The following is an 18,119-nucleotide window of genomic DNA, read 5'->3' on the forward strand; positions in this document are numbered from 1 at the left end:
CTTGGCTGAGATCATAGAGCAAGTAGATAAATGAATTCAGAATTCAAATCCAGGTCTTCAATCAACAATTTCTATGCCCCTTCCACCACACCACACATATTACCATAAGTAAATAACTACAAATTGTGCAAGTACTACATCCTGTATTAGTTGTCTGCAGTTATAAAGCAACAATTCTATCATAACTCACAAAAAATTACAATAATAAAGGTCCTTTAAAAATGAGATCTCTGAACTGTCACACAAAGTTAGTAATCACTACTAGTCTTAATAGAATACTGCTATAAGTATTTTAAAAAAAGATTTTACCTTGTACTTCTTTATCATGATACTCCTTTAGTTTTGTCCAAATTTCCTTAAAGTCATTAGATATATCTACAGAACTAGGGCTTCCACAATTGCTTCCAGAGATGTTCATCTTGCTTAATATGCTCCACACTTCTTTTTGCCTAATGTTTCCTGACCTATTTCTGTTACATTATATAGGAATGAAGTTGTCTTTGACAGTTGAAATACCTGAAACGATAGATTACAACATAAATGAATTTTGCATTTATATGTATATAATTTGATGTCAGGATACCTTCAAGCCTAGCCAGCTCTTCTCAAGTTTTCCTTATTTACCTACAATCAATCACTTTGAGAATTTGGGGGATGGGAAGTGAAAATGATTATGGTGAGAACCCTGATTTCAGTTATTTGGTCCTTAGTTAAGCTAAATTTTCAGGCAAACTTTCTCTTATTCCTCCTAGAAAGAACTTAAGTTGAGATGATTCTGCTATGGAGGTTTGCAGTCATTCACGCTCAGTACTGATTGATTCACCATTCTAAATTAATTTATTCCTCTGTTAAAATTTTGACATGGAGTGCAACAAAAACTGGAAAACGTTCTGAAATACTCTTGACTTAAACAGTATTCACATATACACACATCTACATATTCATAGAAGCACAAATCTTATAAAAGAGCAAGAAAGATGATTGTGATTAATACACCTGAAGATCTGAATACCTTTCTCATAACAAGAGAAATAAGTGAGCAAGGCATAGGCACAATAAAGATCTATGAATACAGAAACGTCTAGTAATAAGGCAAAAAGGGTAAGGCTATTTTGTGCTCCTCTCAGAGTAGCGGTGAAATGATTTATTACTTGTGTAGCCCCAAAGGAAGCAACAGGGTACTAAGAAGTTCAAGTGGATTCACAAATATTTTAATGTGTCCTTAAGCTGAAACCATTAACTAGCTACTACTAAGTCAAACGATTAACAAGTCTACTCTATCTTACATATGGCTCTTTAGCCAATGCCTTACCATTGCTAATGTGTCCAAACTGATTTAAGTGTCTCTTACAAACCATTTCTCAAGGTCTCTGATGATGAGGCTAAAATAAGCAAGGACTTTTTTTTTTTTTTAAAGTAGGCTCCATGCCTAAGGTGGGGCTTGAACTCACGACTCTGAGATCAAGACTCCTATGCTCAACCGACTAAGCCACTCAGGCGCCCCAGCAATGGCATTTCTAAAGGAGCAAGATTATGACTGAAGCCACTTTGAAAAGCACTACAGAAATATTGTAAAAACACAATTTTATTAAGCTTTTTAAAAACTGTGATTTAGGTTTTTTTGAGACAGTGAAAACTGAACATGTACTGGATTTAAGATAATGTTAGGGAATTATTTTTAATTGTCTTGGGTATGATAATGTGCTCATGTTAAAAAAAGGAAGTCCTCGGCTGTTAAAAAGATATATACTGATATATTTACAGGTAAACTCACCTGTTCTGCATTTGCTTTCAAATACTCCAGCTAAAACAAACAAAAAATGTTGGGTAAGGAGATGAAACAAGAAGGGCTGCTTTGACAATTATTGAAAGTGAGTAATGGATGGGTTTGTGACAGAGTTCATAATTCTAGTCTCTCTCGTGTACATTTATTATTTCCATTATAAAGTTTTTAAAAGAGGGACTGGGTGCATGAATTAATACAGCTTTATTTCCAAAGAGGCCTGAATTCTACTATTTCTTAACCCTAAAAGATAATAGGCCTATTGTCAACAGAAGCCACCATTTGTTGTTTACTATGTAACAGATACCATGCTGTTTTATAGTCATTTTTTAAAACTTAATCTTGAGAACGCTATAGAACAGCTACTGTTATTAATTTCATTTTAGAGTTGGAGAAACTGGTTTAAGAGATTAAGTGGTTCGCCCAAGGTCATACAATTAGGTCCCACACTATGTCTCCAGGGCAGGGATGAGGAGGGGAGGGGAGGGGGCCTCTAGTGATGCTAATTAACTACAAAATACTTTAGCCCAAGAAAAATAATTATTTCTATTAAGTAATAGTTTAAAAGTTTTAATTACTTTAATGAATAACTTAAAATTGCATAGTATGAAATTGCTTAAAACCAACAGTGTAAAACATTTTTAAATATATCTTCAGAGGTAGTATAAAAAAAAAGGCTTTTTCCCCCACTTAAAAACAGTTTACCAACACAAAACTAAACTTGCAAATTCTGGCTCACAAAACCCTCTCCAACCTATCCTGCACTCCCAGCACCTTTGTCAGAATCTCTCTTGGCTTGAACCGTTATCGATGCACGATGATGTGCCTTAATTTTGCAGAAATGGGCATCTTGTGTCGCAAGGTGCATCCCGGGTTCAAAGGTCTGTAACAATTTAATACATTTCTGTGCGTCCTGTAGCAATGTAAACCACCACACTGAAAGTGCTCAGTAAAATAGTTCTTTCCTGTCGCACCCACCACACATATTCTCACACAGATAAGGCAAGAGCCGCGCCTGGAGTCACACAGATGCCCGAGATAAACGAATTGGGACTCGGGCGGGTCTTCTTACGAGCAAAGCAGAGGTCCACAGGCTCCCATCCCAGGACCCGTAGCCACCAGCCTCTCCCGCGCGCCGCTGTCACCCAAACGTTCCAAGCCTGCCCCGCGACTGGCGCGGGAAGCTCGCACCGCGCCCCTCGGCGCATGCGCGGGGCGGGCTCGGCGGCAGTAGGCGAGTCCTCAGCCAGCGCGGGAGACCAAAGAACCACAGGGAGCGCAAGCTCGTCCTCCCTCCGACTCACCTCCAGACGAGTTTAGCCGGGCCCCAGCCTGCTCCCTCAGGCAGCCCCAGAAGCCGCACGGCTACCACAACTCCGGGGCCAAACGCGTATGTTCGGCCGGCAGCTTCAGACCGGAAGTAGCCGCTACGACCCACCGCTCCGGATTGAGGAAAGGAGCTTCCTCTTTACTCACGGCTTCCAAGATTGCCTCAAAGATTCTCGAAAGCCCCAGCACGGAAGCAGGCACGGCTCCGGGGCTGTGAAGAGGCAGCTGCTCGCCTTTCTTCCCCTCACTAATCTGCCTAACTCCCTCCGGGAAAGCCGGCCCCTCAGGGCGGCCCGCGCTTTCTGGGGGGTGGGGGAGGGCCCGAGGGCGGCCGGCCGGGCTGGGAGGCGCCCGGACCCGCCCCCTTGGAGCCCGCTCGACGTCACGCTGGAGTTCCCGCCACGTCACGCCCCTCCTCCCGCCGCGGAGCGAGGCGCTGCCCGCAAGCCTCTCGCGGAAGAGCGGGGAGGCTCGTGTGTCCCCACGCTAGGGGCTGTGATGGGAGAGTGGAACGCCAGCCGCTGCGCGGTCGGGAGCGGCTCCAGGAGCTGGCGGCCGCCACAGCATTTTTGTTGAGATGCCCTGGAGAAAGCGCAAGCTTTTCTGTCTGGGGAACCTCAAGCCCTTGGTGTGTCTGACTTTAGCACATTTTAGGAAAGCATGTATGAGTGGCCAGTACCACATGGAAAGTTAAAACTGATGAGGGAACGGACACGGATCAGTCTAACATAGTTTCTGCCTGGTAGCTATTACCTGCAGTTTAGTGATGTGACCGGACAGTACTGGGTGGTGAGGCCATGTAGCAAAACGATATGTATTTTGCTGAGGTTAAATGGAAAGTTCCTGAGGACCCTGAAATGAGACGGAATCAGAATGACCAGCATTATTTGTTGGAACAACAAGCTTTAAATTAGGTAATTTAATGTTTTAAAAAATAAACACTTCCTGTGGCTGTTTGTAAAGTTCAGAAAGTTAGTATGTTTTCTTACTTATTTTGATTTCTAAAAGAAGCGTTTTAGCACTAGCAATTCTACAAGTGAAGTTGAAAATAAGCAGAAGAGGCTAGAATCACAGTATCTTTTAATCCAGTTCAATACTTTTCTGGGGTGCCTGGGTGGCTCAGTTGGTTAAGCGACTGCCTTCGGGTCAGGTCATGATCCTGGAGTCCCGGGATCGCGTCCCGCATCGGGCTCCCTGCTCTGCAGGGAGTCTGCTTCTCCCTCCGACCCTCCCCCCTCTCATGTGCTCTCTCTCATTCTCTCTCTCTCAAATAAATAAATAAAGTCTTTAAAAAAAAAAACTTTTCTGTAATATTTATACGATCTGGGAGGAAGACAGGATAGTATTATGAACTTTTAAAAGTTAAGTAGTATTTAGGAAATCATAAACTGTGAAGAATTTTTCCACTCAGTTCTGATGTTAAGGGATGAATATCAGAGCTTACATCTTGAAATTGCACTCAACAGGATGTTTCTGTACCATTCTAGCAATGTTATAGGAACTTTGGTTTCTTCAGGGAAGAGGGTTCCTGAATCTTCATTATTATAGTAACTATCATTTGCTTCCAAATTTTACTACTTCATTCATAATACTGTTAAAGAAAATGGGTGAAAAATTGCCATTTCTAATATAACAGGCATAATTGCTTGTATAAATGTTTAAAATGGAAATAGAGTTTTGTTATAAATGGAAAGAACTTGTAATCAGTTTGTCATTTAACAGTACATTGAAATAACAGTGTATTTGTGGTCCAAAGAAAAACTGTGAGAACAAAATGACCTAACCTGTTCCTCTAGCTTCTAAGGCTCCACTGTCCAATACATTTATACAAGTCAGAATCCAAAGAATCAGCCTTGACACCTTTTTCCCCTTTAATCCCCATATCCAATCTATCACCAAGTCCTTTCAATTTTACTTGCCAAATAGATCCCAAATTAATCCTCTTCTTTCCTTCACCACCACGATATTACAAAATACCACTTTCTCTTACCTAGTCTGCTAGTCTATTTTCCATATCCACCCAACCAACAAACCACCTAAACCTTTCTCTTCACTGGTGTTCAGAAAAAAATTTGAGTATCCTCAATTCATGCATATATCTAAAATTTAAATTGTATACACGTAAAAAAAAAAAAATAGGGGCACCTGGCTAGCTCAGTCAGTACAGTTAAGTGATTCTTGGTCTTGAGGTGAGTTCAAGCTCCATGTTGGGCGTAGAGCTTACTTAAAAAAAAAAAAAGATAAATTGTGTACATGTATTGTTGAAAAATGGTATATAGTCTAATGGTTAAGTCAGGCTCTGGAGACAGACTTCCTGGTTTTGAATCCTGCTCTAATACTTCCTTACCAAGTGACCTTGTACTGATTTTTTAACCTCTTTTTCTTACCTGTAAAAGGAGGTTAATAGTACCAACCATCCAGGGTTATGAAGAATATAAGTTAGTGCATGTAAACTGCATAGTACACTGTTTAGATACACAGTATGTGCTCAGAAAAAAGCTAGCCCTTATTAGTACTTCTGAGTTCTGAGCTAACTCACAACTTATAAAGACAAAAGGATGAGAAAAAATGGAAATCTAATATTTTTTCCTCCTCCCATCTTAAGTTTTACCCACTTTGAGACCACTTCTTTACACTATAGCTGCTGTGATCTTTCTGAAAAATAAATCTGATCATAGCTGCTTACATCCTTCAGTGGCTTATTGTTACTCTGAAGATAGCTCCTTTGAACTGCCTTTACTGCATCTCCAGGCCTCGCTGACCTTTTAGTGTCCCCTAGGTCTTTACATGCCTTTGCTTCTGTTTGGAATTATGAACCAAACCTACCCCTGCTCTTTGCCTAGCTATTTACTAATCTTTTTATCTTGTTTCAATAGTCTTTTCTATTAGCTCCTCTTATAGCACTATGTACTTTCCCATCTTGTACTTAGTAGTTTTAATTATTTAATTAATTCTCTCTATCCACTAGACTAAGTTTCTTGAGGTCAAAACCATGTCTTGTTTACCTTTTTTTTTGTTGTTTATTTTTTTGTTGTCATTCACCTTTTTATCTCCAGAAACTAACTCAGTGCCTGCCATAAAGTCAGTACTGTGTGGATCAACAAATAAATTGAGCATCCATTATGGGATTACTATTTTTTATGTAAGTGAAGAAAATCTTTGAATCCATGTAAAATTCTTAGATTCGCCACGTGAGATTTTATGATGGTCACTTTAGCAGTGGAAATGGTGGGCATACTTATAGATGTTTTCTCCCAGTGGGAGCTTTAGGCCCCATATGGTAGAATAAATTATGAGGTCCCAAAGATATGTGAGAAAACTTTATGGCTTTGAACAATGCTTCCCAAACTTTTTCAATACTTAGAAAATGAATATTTGTATTACATATTGTAATAAAAAGATAAGGCTTCTTCCATCTAGAGACAGCAGAAGTTGAAACTCCACACCCCCCCTCCCCCGTCAGCAATGCCCCCTTGAGGGCTGGAATTTTTTTTTTTTTTTTTAAAGATCTTATTCATTTATTTGACAGAGACACAGCAAGAGAGGGAACACAAGCAAGGGGAGTGGGAGAGGGAGAAGCAGGCTTCCCGCAGAGCAGGGAGCCCGATGCGGGGCTGGATCCCAGGCCCCTGAGATCATGACCTGAGCCGAAGGCAGACGCTTACTGACTGAGCCACCCAGATGCCCCTTGAGGGCTGAAATTTTAATGTCTTAGCATACCTATAACTCACTGGAGGCCCCTGGTTAGGGTGCTCGAATTAAAAATTGTGTGCTGAAATAATTAAAATGGTAAATTTTATATTATGTACATTTATACATTTAACCACAATAAGAAAAATTGTGTGGTAGCAGTAAAAGTTCTAGGATTCTTAGAACTGTAGAATTTTGGAATTTTAAAATTGTCTAACTCAACTAATTTTAAAACGGAAGCCTTTTGTTGATTCTACAATCTGCTTAACTCCTACATTTGGGTAGCTGAGGGTTGCCGAGGGAAAAATCACATAGCAGGTTAGACTGATACCACTAAAATTACATGTTTTCAAACCTCCTGTAAGGCATCAATTAATTCTTAAAATAGCCTTTGTTCAGCTGCTTTTGTTTCCTTTGCTGTCTTCCAGACCTTCACTATTTTCCTCAAGCTTCTGTACGGTATTTTCACTCTTAGCAGATACCCTAGCTCCAGGTTAAACAGGACAATTGGGGTCAACAGGTGTGATCTCCCTGCACATGCCTTTTCCTTTCTTAACCTGTGAATTGGGCAATACCTAATTACAAAATTACAGAAATGTAACTTGAATCCAGTTGCTTCTCCCCACCTCTTCTGCAGCCGCCCTGGGTCAAGCCACCAGCATCTCGAACCTCTTTTGCAGCAATAGCCTCTTTTTTTTTTTTTTAAGTCAACTATCTTTCTACTTACACTGTTTACCTCTTACTGTGTATTCTCCAACAGCAGTCAGAGTAGTCCTTTAAAACTAAAGTCAGAGGTGCCTGGGTGGCTCAGTTGGTGGTCATGATCTGGTGCATCCCTTATGGGATTACTATTTTTTATGTAAGTGAAGAAAACCTTTGAATCCATTTAAAATTCTTAAATTCTCCATGTGAGATTTTATGATAGTCACTTTAGCAGTGGAAATGGGGAGGATACTTATAGATATTCTCTCCCAATGGGAACTGTAGGCCCCACATGGTAGAATAAATTATGAGGTCCCAAAGATGTGAGAAAACTTTATGGCTTTGAACAATGCCATTGGAGTTGGAGTTCTGGGATCGAGCTGTGTGGGGCTCCCTGCTCAGTGGGGAGTCTGCTTTTCCCTCTGATCCTCCCCCCTGGTCGTGTACGCGCTCTCTCTCTCATTCTTAAATAAATAAAATCTTAAAAACAAAAAACAAAAAACGAAGTCAGAACAAGATGCTGCCCTGCTAAAAACATTCCAGGATCTTCCCATCACCTTAGAATAAAATCAAACCCTTTTCCATGGAGTCAGGACGAGTGAATCACTATATTATATTGGTGTTATCTCCTGAATAATAGTTTTGAATTAGTGCTTTCCTTTCAATTCCCTTATGCCCTTGTTTAGGTCCTGATATTTCTTACATAGACTATAGCCTCTTTGCTTCCAGTCTTCCTTGCCTTAATGAAGTCTCCACACAGTTGCCAGAAATATACACCATTATTTCCGATCCTGGTATTTCCTTGCTTAAAACCCTTCAGTGGCTCTCCATTCCTAAATGTAATCAGTATAAAAAATTATTCATGAGTACAGCACAACTCAATTTGGATTAGCTGCGTTTCAAGTGCTCAAAGCCACATGTGACTAGTGATTACTATATTGGGCAGCACAGGCCTAGCATAGCATATGTAATGAACAAATGAATGTCGAATGAACAAATGAGGTTACATGGTTTACCTGAAGAACCAGGATGGAGCTAGGACTAGGACACAGATAACTGATTCCTAGACTGAGGCTATTTCTGCTGTTTGTGCTGGGCATTTCTCATCTCTTTCCCACTCCCCACATCATCCCATTCCTCTCCTCCCACCCAGCATTAAGGGCCTGTATTCCCAGGCAAAAAATTTAAAAGTGATTAAACCCATTATGATTATTTACATAATACTGTCCAGTAATATGAACACACAATACTAGTAAACTGGGGTGAACTGTCTACAGTCAGAACTATTTTAAGAACAAGACAAAAGGCTGTTTGAGAGAGAAGAGGGAAAAGGAGTTTTGAGACAAAAGAAAATTATGTTAACTGTCAGCATTTGTGTCAAGTTGAACACTTGATTTAGTTTTTTAAGTTGTTTACACTAATTACTAAGTGTTGTTTGGGGGTAAGAGTATATATATATCAGTTGATGATCTTGCCCCAAGTGCCAAAATGTTTTGTTTATCATTTGAATTGATGGTGGCAAGATTCCAGTTAGGTTGAGCAGTTTTATAATTGTTTTAAGAAATGTATTTAGCATTCTACAAAGGATGTCAGTATTACAGTTTTTATTTTAGCAGTCTTAAATGGTCATTAATGTAGTTATAACAAACATTAAAGATTATACATTGCTTTCCATTTAGAAAAATTAGCCTTATGTATTCTGGCCAACTTCCAACTTAGATATAAGAAGCTTTATTTTGATTTTTACTATGGCTACATATACCTTCTTCATTTCTCTTTATAAACTATTAATTTTTTTGTTTGTGTTTTTAAATATCATTCACTTAGCTACTTCACATCAGTAACGGGCAAAGTTTTATTAGATATATAATTTGTTCAATTTAGGAACTATCTCTTTACACTTGATAAAGATTTCTATACACTACACAATATGCTCTATACTTGGTTAGTTGCCTAGGTTTAAATTGATGGCAGGCTGATCAAGAATGCTAATGATCTGGGGCGCCTGGGTGGCTCAGTTGGTTAAGCGACTGCCTTTGGCTCAGGTCATGATCCTGGAGTCCCGGGATCGAGTCCCATATCGGGCTCCTTGCTCGGCAGGGGGTCGGCTTCTCCCTCTGACCCTCCCCCCTCTCATGTGCTCTCTCTCTCTCATTCTCTCTCTCAAATAAATAAATAAAATCTTTAAAAAAAAAAAGAATGCTAATGATCTGTTACTACAAAATGATTTATTATGAATGGAAAGGGGCTTCTTTTCTTCCAGGTCAACCATTTTAGATTATAGTGGCTATTTGGCAATATTTCATACCTATGCATATAGGTCTATGAAGCCCAGGAATTTTGTTAGTTAGCCCTTATGTCTTATTTCCTAATACTGGCATTTATAAAAACTTGAGAACTTAACTGCTGTGGGGATGATAAAAGAATTTAAGATTGATCACTAAGACTGTAGAATAGAAAAGTGAATTTTATTTTGAGAATCTTGTAAAACTAATATTTACCTTTTATCCAGTAAATCTAGTACTATATTTGAATTCTGTGTACACATGTGTAATGCTACCATGATGGAAGCTGTGGGAACAATATTTATGTACAGTAATGTAAATGGGAAGTATTATGAAGGATTAACTGACAGTTGGACTCTATTAATTAAAGCATTCCTTAGTAGGTTCACAAGAGCAAACACATTTAATATTCATTGCTTTGTCCACTTTTAAAAAAATAATGATTCACATCTTATATGCTATTTTTTCCATCTGTAAATTGATGAATTTATTCAATCCTGACAAATAGTTGTGATCTTTAATGTACTCATGCCTCACAAATTACGGGTATGTTTTCAAACACACTGGCAGACTTTGTTTCTCAATTTTTCCTCTATTCTATGTTTGAGAAAAATAGACTTTGTTTAGAATATTAGCCTTTTGCTTTTCCTAATCCATATGTCTGTCTAAGGTTAAGGAAGCTTTGATAGCTACCTTTCCAAAAATGTTTTACATTCAAAATTTAGTTCTTAGAGGAGACCTTCAGTTTTGGCCAATACTTTGTCAATTTTACTTAAGTTATAGTCAGAAGTATTAGAAATTAAATTATGTTTTCATTCACCTCACACCCTTGATTACTATTTTTGTGGATTATTTAGGATACTAAGACAAATCTAATATGCTTCTTATCTAAAGTGACCATATCCCCTGGCTTACCAGGTCTGGTTAATATCTATTGTTCTGGTTTAATTATTAATAGGGCTCCTGTTTACCTCAAAAATGTCCTGGTTTGGGTGATAAATCATATGGTCAGAAGCCTTAAGGCATTTGAAGTATAAACTAATAAAGAAGGGAAGATTTAAATGACTCTTTGTAGTCAAGAGTATTTCCTTCACAGCTATGTACAGACCAATCTAAATTATTATTTTTTTAATTATTTTTTTTTTTTTAAGATTTTATTTATTTATTTGAGAGTGAGAGAGTGAGAGACAGAGAGCATGAGAGGGAGGAGGGTCAGAGGGAGAAGCAGACTCCCTGCCGAGCAGGGAGCCCGATGCGGGACTCGATCCCGGGACTCCAGGATCATGACCTGAGCCGAAGGCAGTCGCCCAACCAACTGAGCCACCCAGGCGCCCAATCTAAATTATTTTTAAAGAATATTTTGGTATAGCCATAAAAGGATTGTACTTTTTGACTTAATTGATACTACTTTGAAATTCCCTATGAGTTGAGAAGTGGTTTGTTTAATACTGATAGGAAATGGATTCAAAACAATTAGCTATAGTAAAATACAAAGTACTTTTCCTACATATCTTCTCTTTGAACCTAAAAATAACTGTGTCATAAAGGTAGAACAGTTATAGTTTTCATCTTTTTACAGAGGTTGAGAAATTAGGTGGTTTGACTAACACTATATATACAAACTAGTAGGTAAGTTGACTCAAGACTCCAAACCCAGTTTTCTGGCTATATAAATGCTGTATCTATGCTCTTTTCAGTACAACATGCTATTTTTGAATAATAAAATCTACATAAAGCTTATTCTGTGCTTTTCTATTTTTTTAAGTTAGAAACTATTTTTGAGAAAGTAACCAAATAAAGTTTCTGAATTTTGATCAATAATTATTACCTATCAAAAAAAATGATTACCTACAGGCTCATTTGCAGTCCTGGTACATTTTTCTATTTATTTCAGAAAACTTACACGAGGTTACTAAAAGGACTTAAAAAAATTTTTTTTTTAAAGATTTTATTTATTTATTTGACAGAGAGAGAGGGAACACAAGCAGGGGGAGTCAGAGAGGGAGAAGCAGGCTTCCTGCCGAGCAGGGAGCCCGATGTGGGACTTGATCCCAGGACTCTGGGATCATGACCTGAGCCGAAGGCAGAAGCTTAACAACTGAGCCACCCAGGCGCCCAGGACTTTAAAGTTTGATAGTAATTTAAGTCTCATAATTTAGAAAAGGAAAATAAATTGGGCTCTCTCACTCAGAGTTGGAGTGAAGCACCTACTATATGGGCCAATCTCAGTTCGTTTTGTAGACTTTTTGCTTTAATAATTGTACTTCATAGAAATTATGGCACGTGCATTATTTTACATGTCTTATAATGGTGGATATTTGAGAGATGAATATAAATTGACCTTTAATGGAGTTAGCACAAGTGTTCCTATTAGCTTTCCCAGCCCTAAGTTTTAGCTTCTTCCATGTTGTAAGTTTAAAATTAAATTGATGGAGGGGTCTTGAATTATGTTGTTATCTCAGAAGGGACCAGAGCAGGGAGTGCTCCAAAAAACTATGTTGTACATCGATGATGGCATATAGACATATTCCTGGCCTATAGTATTATGCAAGTCCTGAGCTGGAGATAGGACCCAGGATTTAAGATTTAAGCTCTAGCCCTATCTCTGATAATCTGCATGTTTCCTAGACAAATTTTATTTCCCCAACCAAAAAATGAGAATACTCATACTTGCTGTGTCCAAAGGGATTATTATAAGAATGAAATAATGTGACATTTCTTTTTTAAAAAAGATTTTATTTATATATTTGACAGAGAGAGAGAGCATGAGCAGGGGGGAGGCACAGAGGGAGAAGCAGACTCCTCGCTGAGCAGGGAGCCTGACATGGGGCTTGATGCCAGGACCCTGAAAGCATGACCTCAGCCAAAGGCAAATGCTTAACTGACCGAGCCACCCAGGCGCCCCTATGTAAAATTTCTTCAGGAAGACTTCATAGAAGTTTGAAGCAACCTGCCTATTGAGAGCAGAGTGGTAGAAGGCTTTCCAGGCAGAAGGCATGTGCAAAGGTTCTGCTATGGGGAATCATTGTGAGTTCTAGAAATTGTAAGTATATAATAATGTATTTGTATAGGTTGACAGTGGGAAATCAGCAGGAGCTCCACCTAATTTGTTGAATGAATTTTAAGTTTTAATAATAATCCTACTGAGCAAGTAATTTAATTCCTCTGTTCCTCAGTTGTTTGTCAGTGATACGAAGATAATACATACCTTGGGTATTTTGCATACAAGATTGTTGACAGGATTGAATGATTATAAATGTATCCAAACAGTATAAGAAACTGTGGTTAATAGTAGATAGATTTAAGAAGTACAGCTATCAGAGAGGTCTCTTACTTGCTAAAGTTATATAATTATAGTGAAATTATTGAATTGCTATGAAAATTGAGACATTTATAATTATAGAAAGGATTAAATTACAATTTAAGTGCTTTCACATATCTTATTTGATTCACGTAATTAAATTTAAATGAGTCAGGTAGAATTATTATATTGGTGTTATTTCTGTTATATTCCAAGGGACTTTAAAAATCATCTAGCCCAACAACAAAACTGTATAGAAAGGAGAAACTAATTTCTTCATGTATTTTAGAAATTTGTGGTTGTAAGAAATTATTTACCTAACAGAGATTTATGATCTACTCAGCTTCAGGTGCAAGAAAGGGGGTATTGGCATCAAGTTGATTGTGATCTGATCTAATTTAGTGAAGATCTGAGTATATTTGATAACTCCTTCTGAAAAGAGTATCTCTTCTTTTTTTTTTTTTTTAAGATTTTATTTATTTATTTGACAGAGAGAGACACAGCGAGAGAGGGAACACAAGCAGGGGGAGTGGGAGAGAGAGAAGCAAGCTTCCTGTGGAGCAGGGATCCTGATGCGGGGCTTGATCCCAGGACCCTGGGATCATGACCTGAGCCGAAGGCAAACGCTTAACGACTGAGCCACCCAGGTGCCCCAATAGTATCTCTTCTTAATCATCTTTGTTCAACAGTATGTGTCCTTACTTTTTTTTTTATTTCTATGCCCTTTTCAGTCCAATTTTTCTATTTCACCCTTATGAATTCCCTAATTTAACCACTAAGAGAGAGTTATTTTTAAAAACTCAGATATTGGTTTTAACAGAATTCAAGTTAAATGAAAAGATGATATGCTTTTAATTAGATTTTTTTATTTATACCTATTTCTTCTTCATTTTCTCTAAACTAAGTTTTTATAATTATGCAACAAATATGATATTTACTTAAGTAAAGCACATAACTGGCTATTTCAATTTTCTGTTTTTAATCCGCTTGACTAGAGCCTTCCTCTAATGTATTCTTCTGAGCCATGCTCCAAGATCACGTAAAGGTTATAATGAATTAGTTCTTGTAACCAGACCCTCTTGGACATAGTCCAACACAAACTTGTACTATTCAAAATTCTGTGTTTTGCTATAATGAGAAGTGTTGTTACTTGAGGGTCCAATGTAGTCAATCTATTTTTACAATAATTTTAGCAATGTAAACTAAACAATAAAGCCTTTGGATCAATACTGGACATAAAACTATTTACAGAGTACATACTAATTGTTCATTTGGTGCTGTCTGGTCCTTTAAAACTTGGTAGCCAAATTCAGGAAATGAAATGTCGTTTATTAGAAAATAACTTTCTCACAAAAGATCAAGTTTCAATGCATCTCAGGTTTTGTGGGAATGGATCAAATACATCAGGCAAAAATAGGCTAAAGTTCCTCACTTGCCATTTGAAATTGCTTTACTCATTTCTCAGAAAAACCATTTTAGTTGCATAGTGTATTAGTTAAAATTATATTGGTCAATTAAGGAAAAAGCAGTTTGATCCTATTTGTCCTATAATAGTGAGGTACTAGATACCTCTTGGATCCTGCTTGCTTTAGCAATTCCAGTGGCAACTGGATTCATGACGGTGAAACCTGACAGCCCTTCACCTGGCGCTTCTCTGAGGCCTTTGGAAACAGAAGCACCCCCTGAAAGTGTGAGGAAGTTAGCAACCTATGAGGCAACCCTTAACTGACAGAAGTCAGAACTGGTGGATAAATGCTTCTCTCTCATCTTCTGGTGGGCAAGCCTGAGGCAGCTTCATGGCTCCTAAGGGTCCTGGGGTTGAGCCCCATTTGCCTGTTACAAATGAAGGAAGCACTCCAAGATGCACTGTGGTTTTGGCTTTCCCTCCCTCCCCATTTTCTTCTAATTCCCAGCTCTTATTCCCAGGGATGACTTCTCAAATAGAGAATCTGCATATAATCTGGAGGACTCAGGCTCTGTTTTCCATGGAGAACCCAAACTAAGAGATAAAGGTTAAACATCAGATTTCCATTTCAGGGGTGCCTGGCTGCCTCGGTTGGTAAAGCATGTGACTCTTGATCTGAGGGTTGTGAGTTCAAGCCCCATGATGGATGTAGAGCCTACTTAAAAAAAAAAAAAAAAGATTTCCATTTCACTATTTTTTATTTTTAAAGATTTATTTATTTATTTTAGAGAGAGACAGAGTGCATGCAAGGGCGAGGCACAGAGGGAGAGAGAGAGAGAGATTGAATCTCAAGCAGACTCCCTGGGGAGCATGGAGCCCAATGTGGCGCTCAGTCTCTGGACCCTGATATCATGACCTGAGTCGAAATCAAGAGTTGGACGCTTAACCAACTGAGCCTGCCAGGCGCCCCATCCATTTCACTATTTTTAAGTTATTAATAGAAAATTTAACTTTTGGGTGTACCTTCTGGCTCAGTTGGTAGAGCATGTCACTATTGATCTTGGGGTTGTGAGTTCAAGCCCCATGTTAGGCATAGAAATTACTTAAAAAAAAAAAAGAAAATTTAACTTTTGAAAGTTTGCATGTGTGGATGGGACAGTCAGATTAACTGTATGCAGTAATTTTTAAGGATGTTGATATGACCCAAGACTGAACTTGTGCTTTTGAGGCTATTTTTCTGGTAGTGACAATGGTTTGATTTGAAGGAACTTACACACTCTTGCTCAGTCTCTTATAGGCAAGAGAATCTTTTCTTGCCACTTTTCAAACTGTTTTGGACATTAGAATAATCTGGAAAATATGTAAATATGTAGATTCATAGGATCTACCCACCAGAGATTCTAATGTGATATGTCTAGAATGGAGTTTAGCAATCTGCATTTTTAATAAACATCCTCCAGGTGAGTCAGATGGTCCAGAGACTACACTTTGAGAAGCACTGATACGTTATTACAGTGATAATGCTGCTGAGGATAATCTGTGACTATGAAATAAATGAAAGCCAGTTTACTCCACAGGGACTGAATTAGTATCAGGATACCATTAATCACATGTTCTAATAAACTGAACTAATAAACCACAGACTGGGCAGTCAGATTAAAAAGATAACCCAATTTTAATTTCCGAGTTGCTTGGTCTTCCTCTGTAGAAATTGGATTTAGTATTACTTACTTGGCTTTAACATTAGTATAAACACGTGGTTTGTTATGGTACCAATGAACTGCTGAGAATTTAATTTATGCTAGATGTGTTTAATTTACACTTATTGATGGAAATAGAACAATGCACCATTCATCTCAAAGATGTAAACACTCACATCTTAACAAGTAAAGCTGTGGGAAAAGAGACTGATTATTGTCATGCTGGAATGGACGGAACAGCTTTTCTTGCTGAATGGCCCGTAGCCAGGTCCCAGTGGTTAGTTCAATATTATAGTTAAAAAATAGTATACTTACTCCGAACAACATATGTTTGTTTTAAATTTTGTTAAACAATTGCTTGGAAAGTGACTAGAGCAGAATTTAACAGCTCACTAAAATGCTATGTAGATGGTATTTACCATTCAGTAATTATTATGTTATTGAAAATTGGTTACGATATTAATATTTTTAGAGACGTGACTGATTTTACCATCTACTTTCAGTTAGGAGACCTTGCCCTCCAAATTTAGACCTGTATATGTTAAATGTAAGTTTTTAAATAAAGATCTACATCACAGAATTCTACAATACTGTTCCATGTCCGTATATGTAGCTGCATAAAGTTACTGATATTGTATTTCTTAATGTTTCAAGATTCGTTTAGAAATTCATTAGATTTAAAATGTTTTCATGTTGGAGGGAAGTGTTTCTAACTCCTAATCTAAATCGTTGTAGTAACGATAGGCAAAGAACCTTCAAGGGAATAGACTTAAGATAGAACTTTGAAACTAAAAATTTGCCACGCAAGTTATATTTTCACTTTGTCAGTAATACATAACTTCTAAGGCAATAGTTTTCTGATTACTTTTAAGTCTGTATGTCTTTAAGGATGAGCTATAACATTTTCTATTTCCTAGTCTTTGATCCATAGCAAGTTTGGTTGTTAGTGCCGATTTATCCAAATTAGCTATTTTATGCAGAAATTTAAAAAAATTCTTTTTTTTTTTTTCAAGTAAGCTCTATGCCCAATGTGGGGCTTGAACTCACGACCCCAAGATTAAGGGTTGCATTTTCTACCGACTGAGCCAGCCAGGCGCCCCTATAAAGAAATATTTAAAAAATATATTTTAAATTTATGTTACTCCTTGCCTTCTTTTCAATTGTTTATAGTAATATCCACTCTAAATGCATGAAAATAAATATGCAAATTGAATACTAACTTAATGAGTAGTCAAATAAAGTTAGATTGTTTATGTATCTAATAGTTTTAATAAGAATATTATATAATTAGTGGACTACATTGGTGAAGTGATATTATTGTCTTTAAGTATACCATCTATATACAAGCTTTTCACTTTAAGAGAAAAACAATTTGGGGCTCCTAGCTGGCACAGTCACTAAGCATCTGATTCTTGGTTTTGTCTCAGGTCATGATCTTGGGGCCCTGATCTCAGGGTCATTAGATCGAGCCCCGTGTTTGGCTCCATGCTCAGCAGGGAGTCTGCTTGGTATTCTTTCCTTCTACCCCTTCCCACTGCTCATGCCTGTGTGCACGCACTCTCTTTCTCTCAAATAAATAAATAAATCTTTTAAAAAAATCTCTCAGGAAATTAAAGTTGATTGCAAGAGCTTTGTGTTATAAGTGGATCTATTTGTTGTTTCTAATACCAATTCATAATCTATTTCCTGCTTGTTATTTACACACTGGAAGATGGGTCATCAACCCAACTTTATTTATTTATTTATCTTTAAGGGTTTTTGTTTTTTGTTTTTTTAGTAATCTCTACACCCAGCATGGGGCTTGAACTCATGACCCCTAAGATCAAGAGTTACATGCTCTTCCACCTGAGCCAACCAGGTACCCCCTTGACCCAACTTTAGTTAGTCAAGCTCTTAGAATGTTTTGTCACACTATTCTGAACTC

General features: G+C 37.8%; 1 protein-coding gene and 1 long non-coding RNA gene across 9 annotated transcripts in view; one reads left to right on the forward strand and one right to left on the reverse strand.

The window, feature by feature from the left end:
* The window catches only part of RBBP8 (RB binding protein 8, endonuclease), an 89,140-nt gene extending 85,736 nt beyond the window's left edge, over positions 1-3,404 (reverse strand). Inside the window, exons 1-3 of one of the 8 annotated variants that reach the window (XM_081801514.1) lie at positions 3,088-3,404; positions 1,775-1,804; positions 310-516 (exon numbers count right to left, since the gene is read on the reverse strand). In XM_081801514.1, coding sequence (XP_081657640.1) covers positions 310-418 — 109 coding nt within the window. In that variant the 5' untranslated portion in view covers positions 419-516; positions 1,775-1,804; positions 3,088-3,404. Of the gene's footprint in view, positions 1-309; positions 517-1,774; positions 1,805-2,557; positions 2,832-2,855; positions 3,007-3,087 lie in introns of those variants that run through there. The other 7 variants (XM_081801517.1, XM_081801515.1, XM_081801516.1 and 4 more) reach the window with 7 other exon arrangements.
* Positions 3,405-3,547: 143 nt separating this feature from the next.
* LOC145716779 (uncharacterized) overlaps positions 3,548-18,119 on the forward strand; it is a 46,276-nt gene continuing 31,704 nt past the window's right edge. The window contains exon 1 of the long non-coding RNA XR_014139666.1: positions 3,548-4,026. This is a non-coding gene — a long non-coding RNA (uncharacterized LOC145716779). The remainder of the gene's footprint in view (positions 4,027-18,119) is intronic.

The sequence above is a fragment of the Leptonychotes weddellii genome, chromosome 13 (assembly GCF_054177405.1).
Source record: "Leptonychotes weddellii isolate Sample4059 chromosome 13, ASM5417740v2, whole genome shotgun sequence".
Lineage (NCBI taxonomy): Eukaryota > Metazoa > Chordata > Mammalia > Carnivora > Phocidae > Leptonychotes > Leptonychotes weddellii.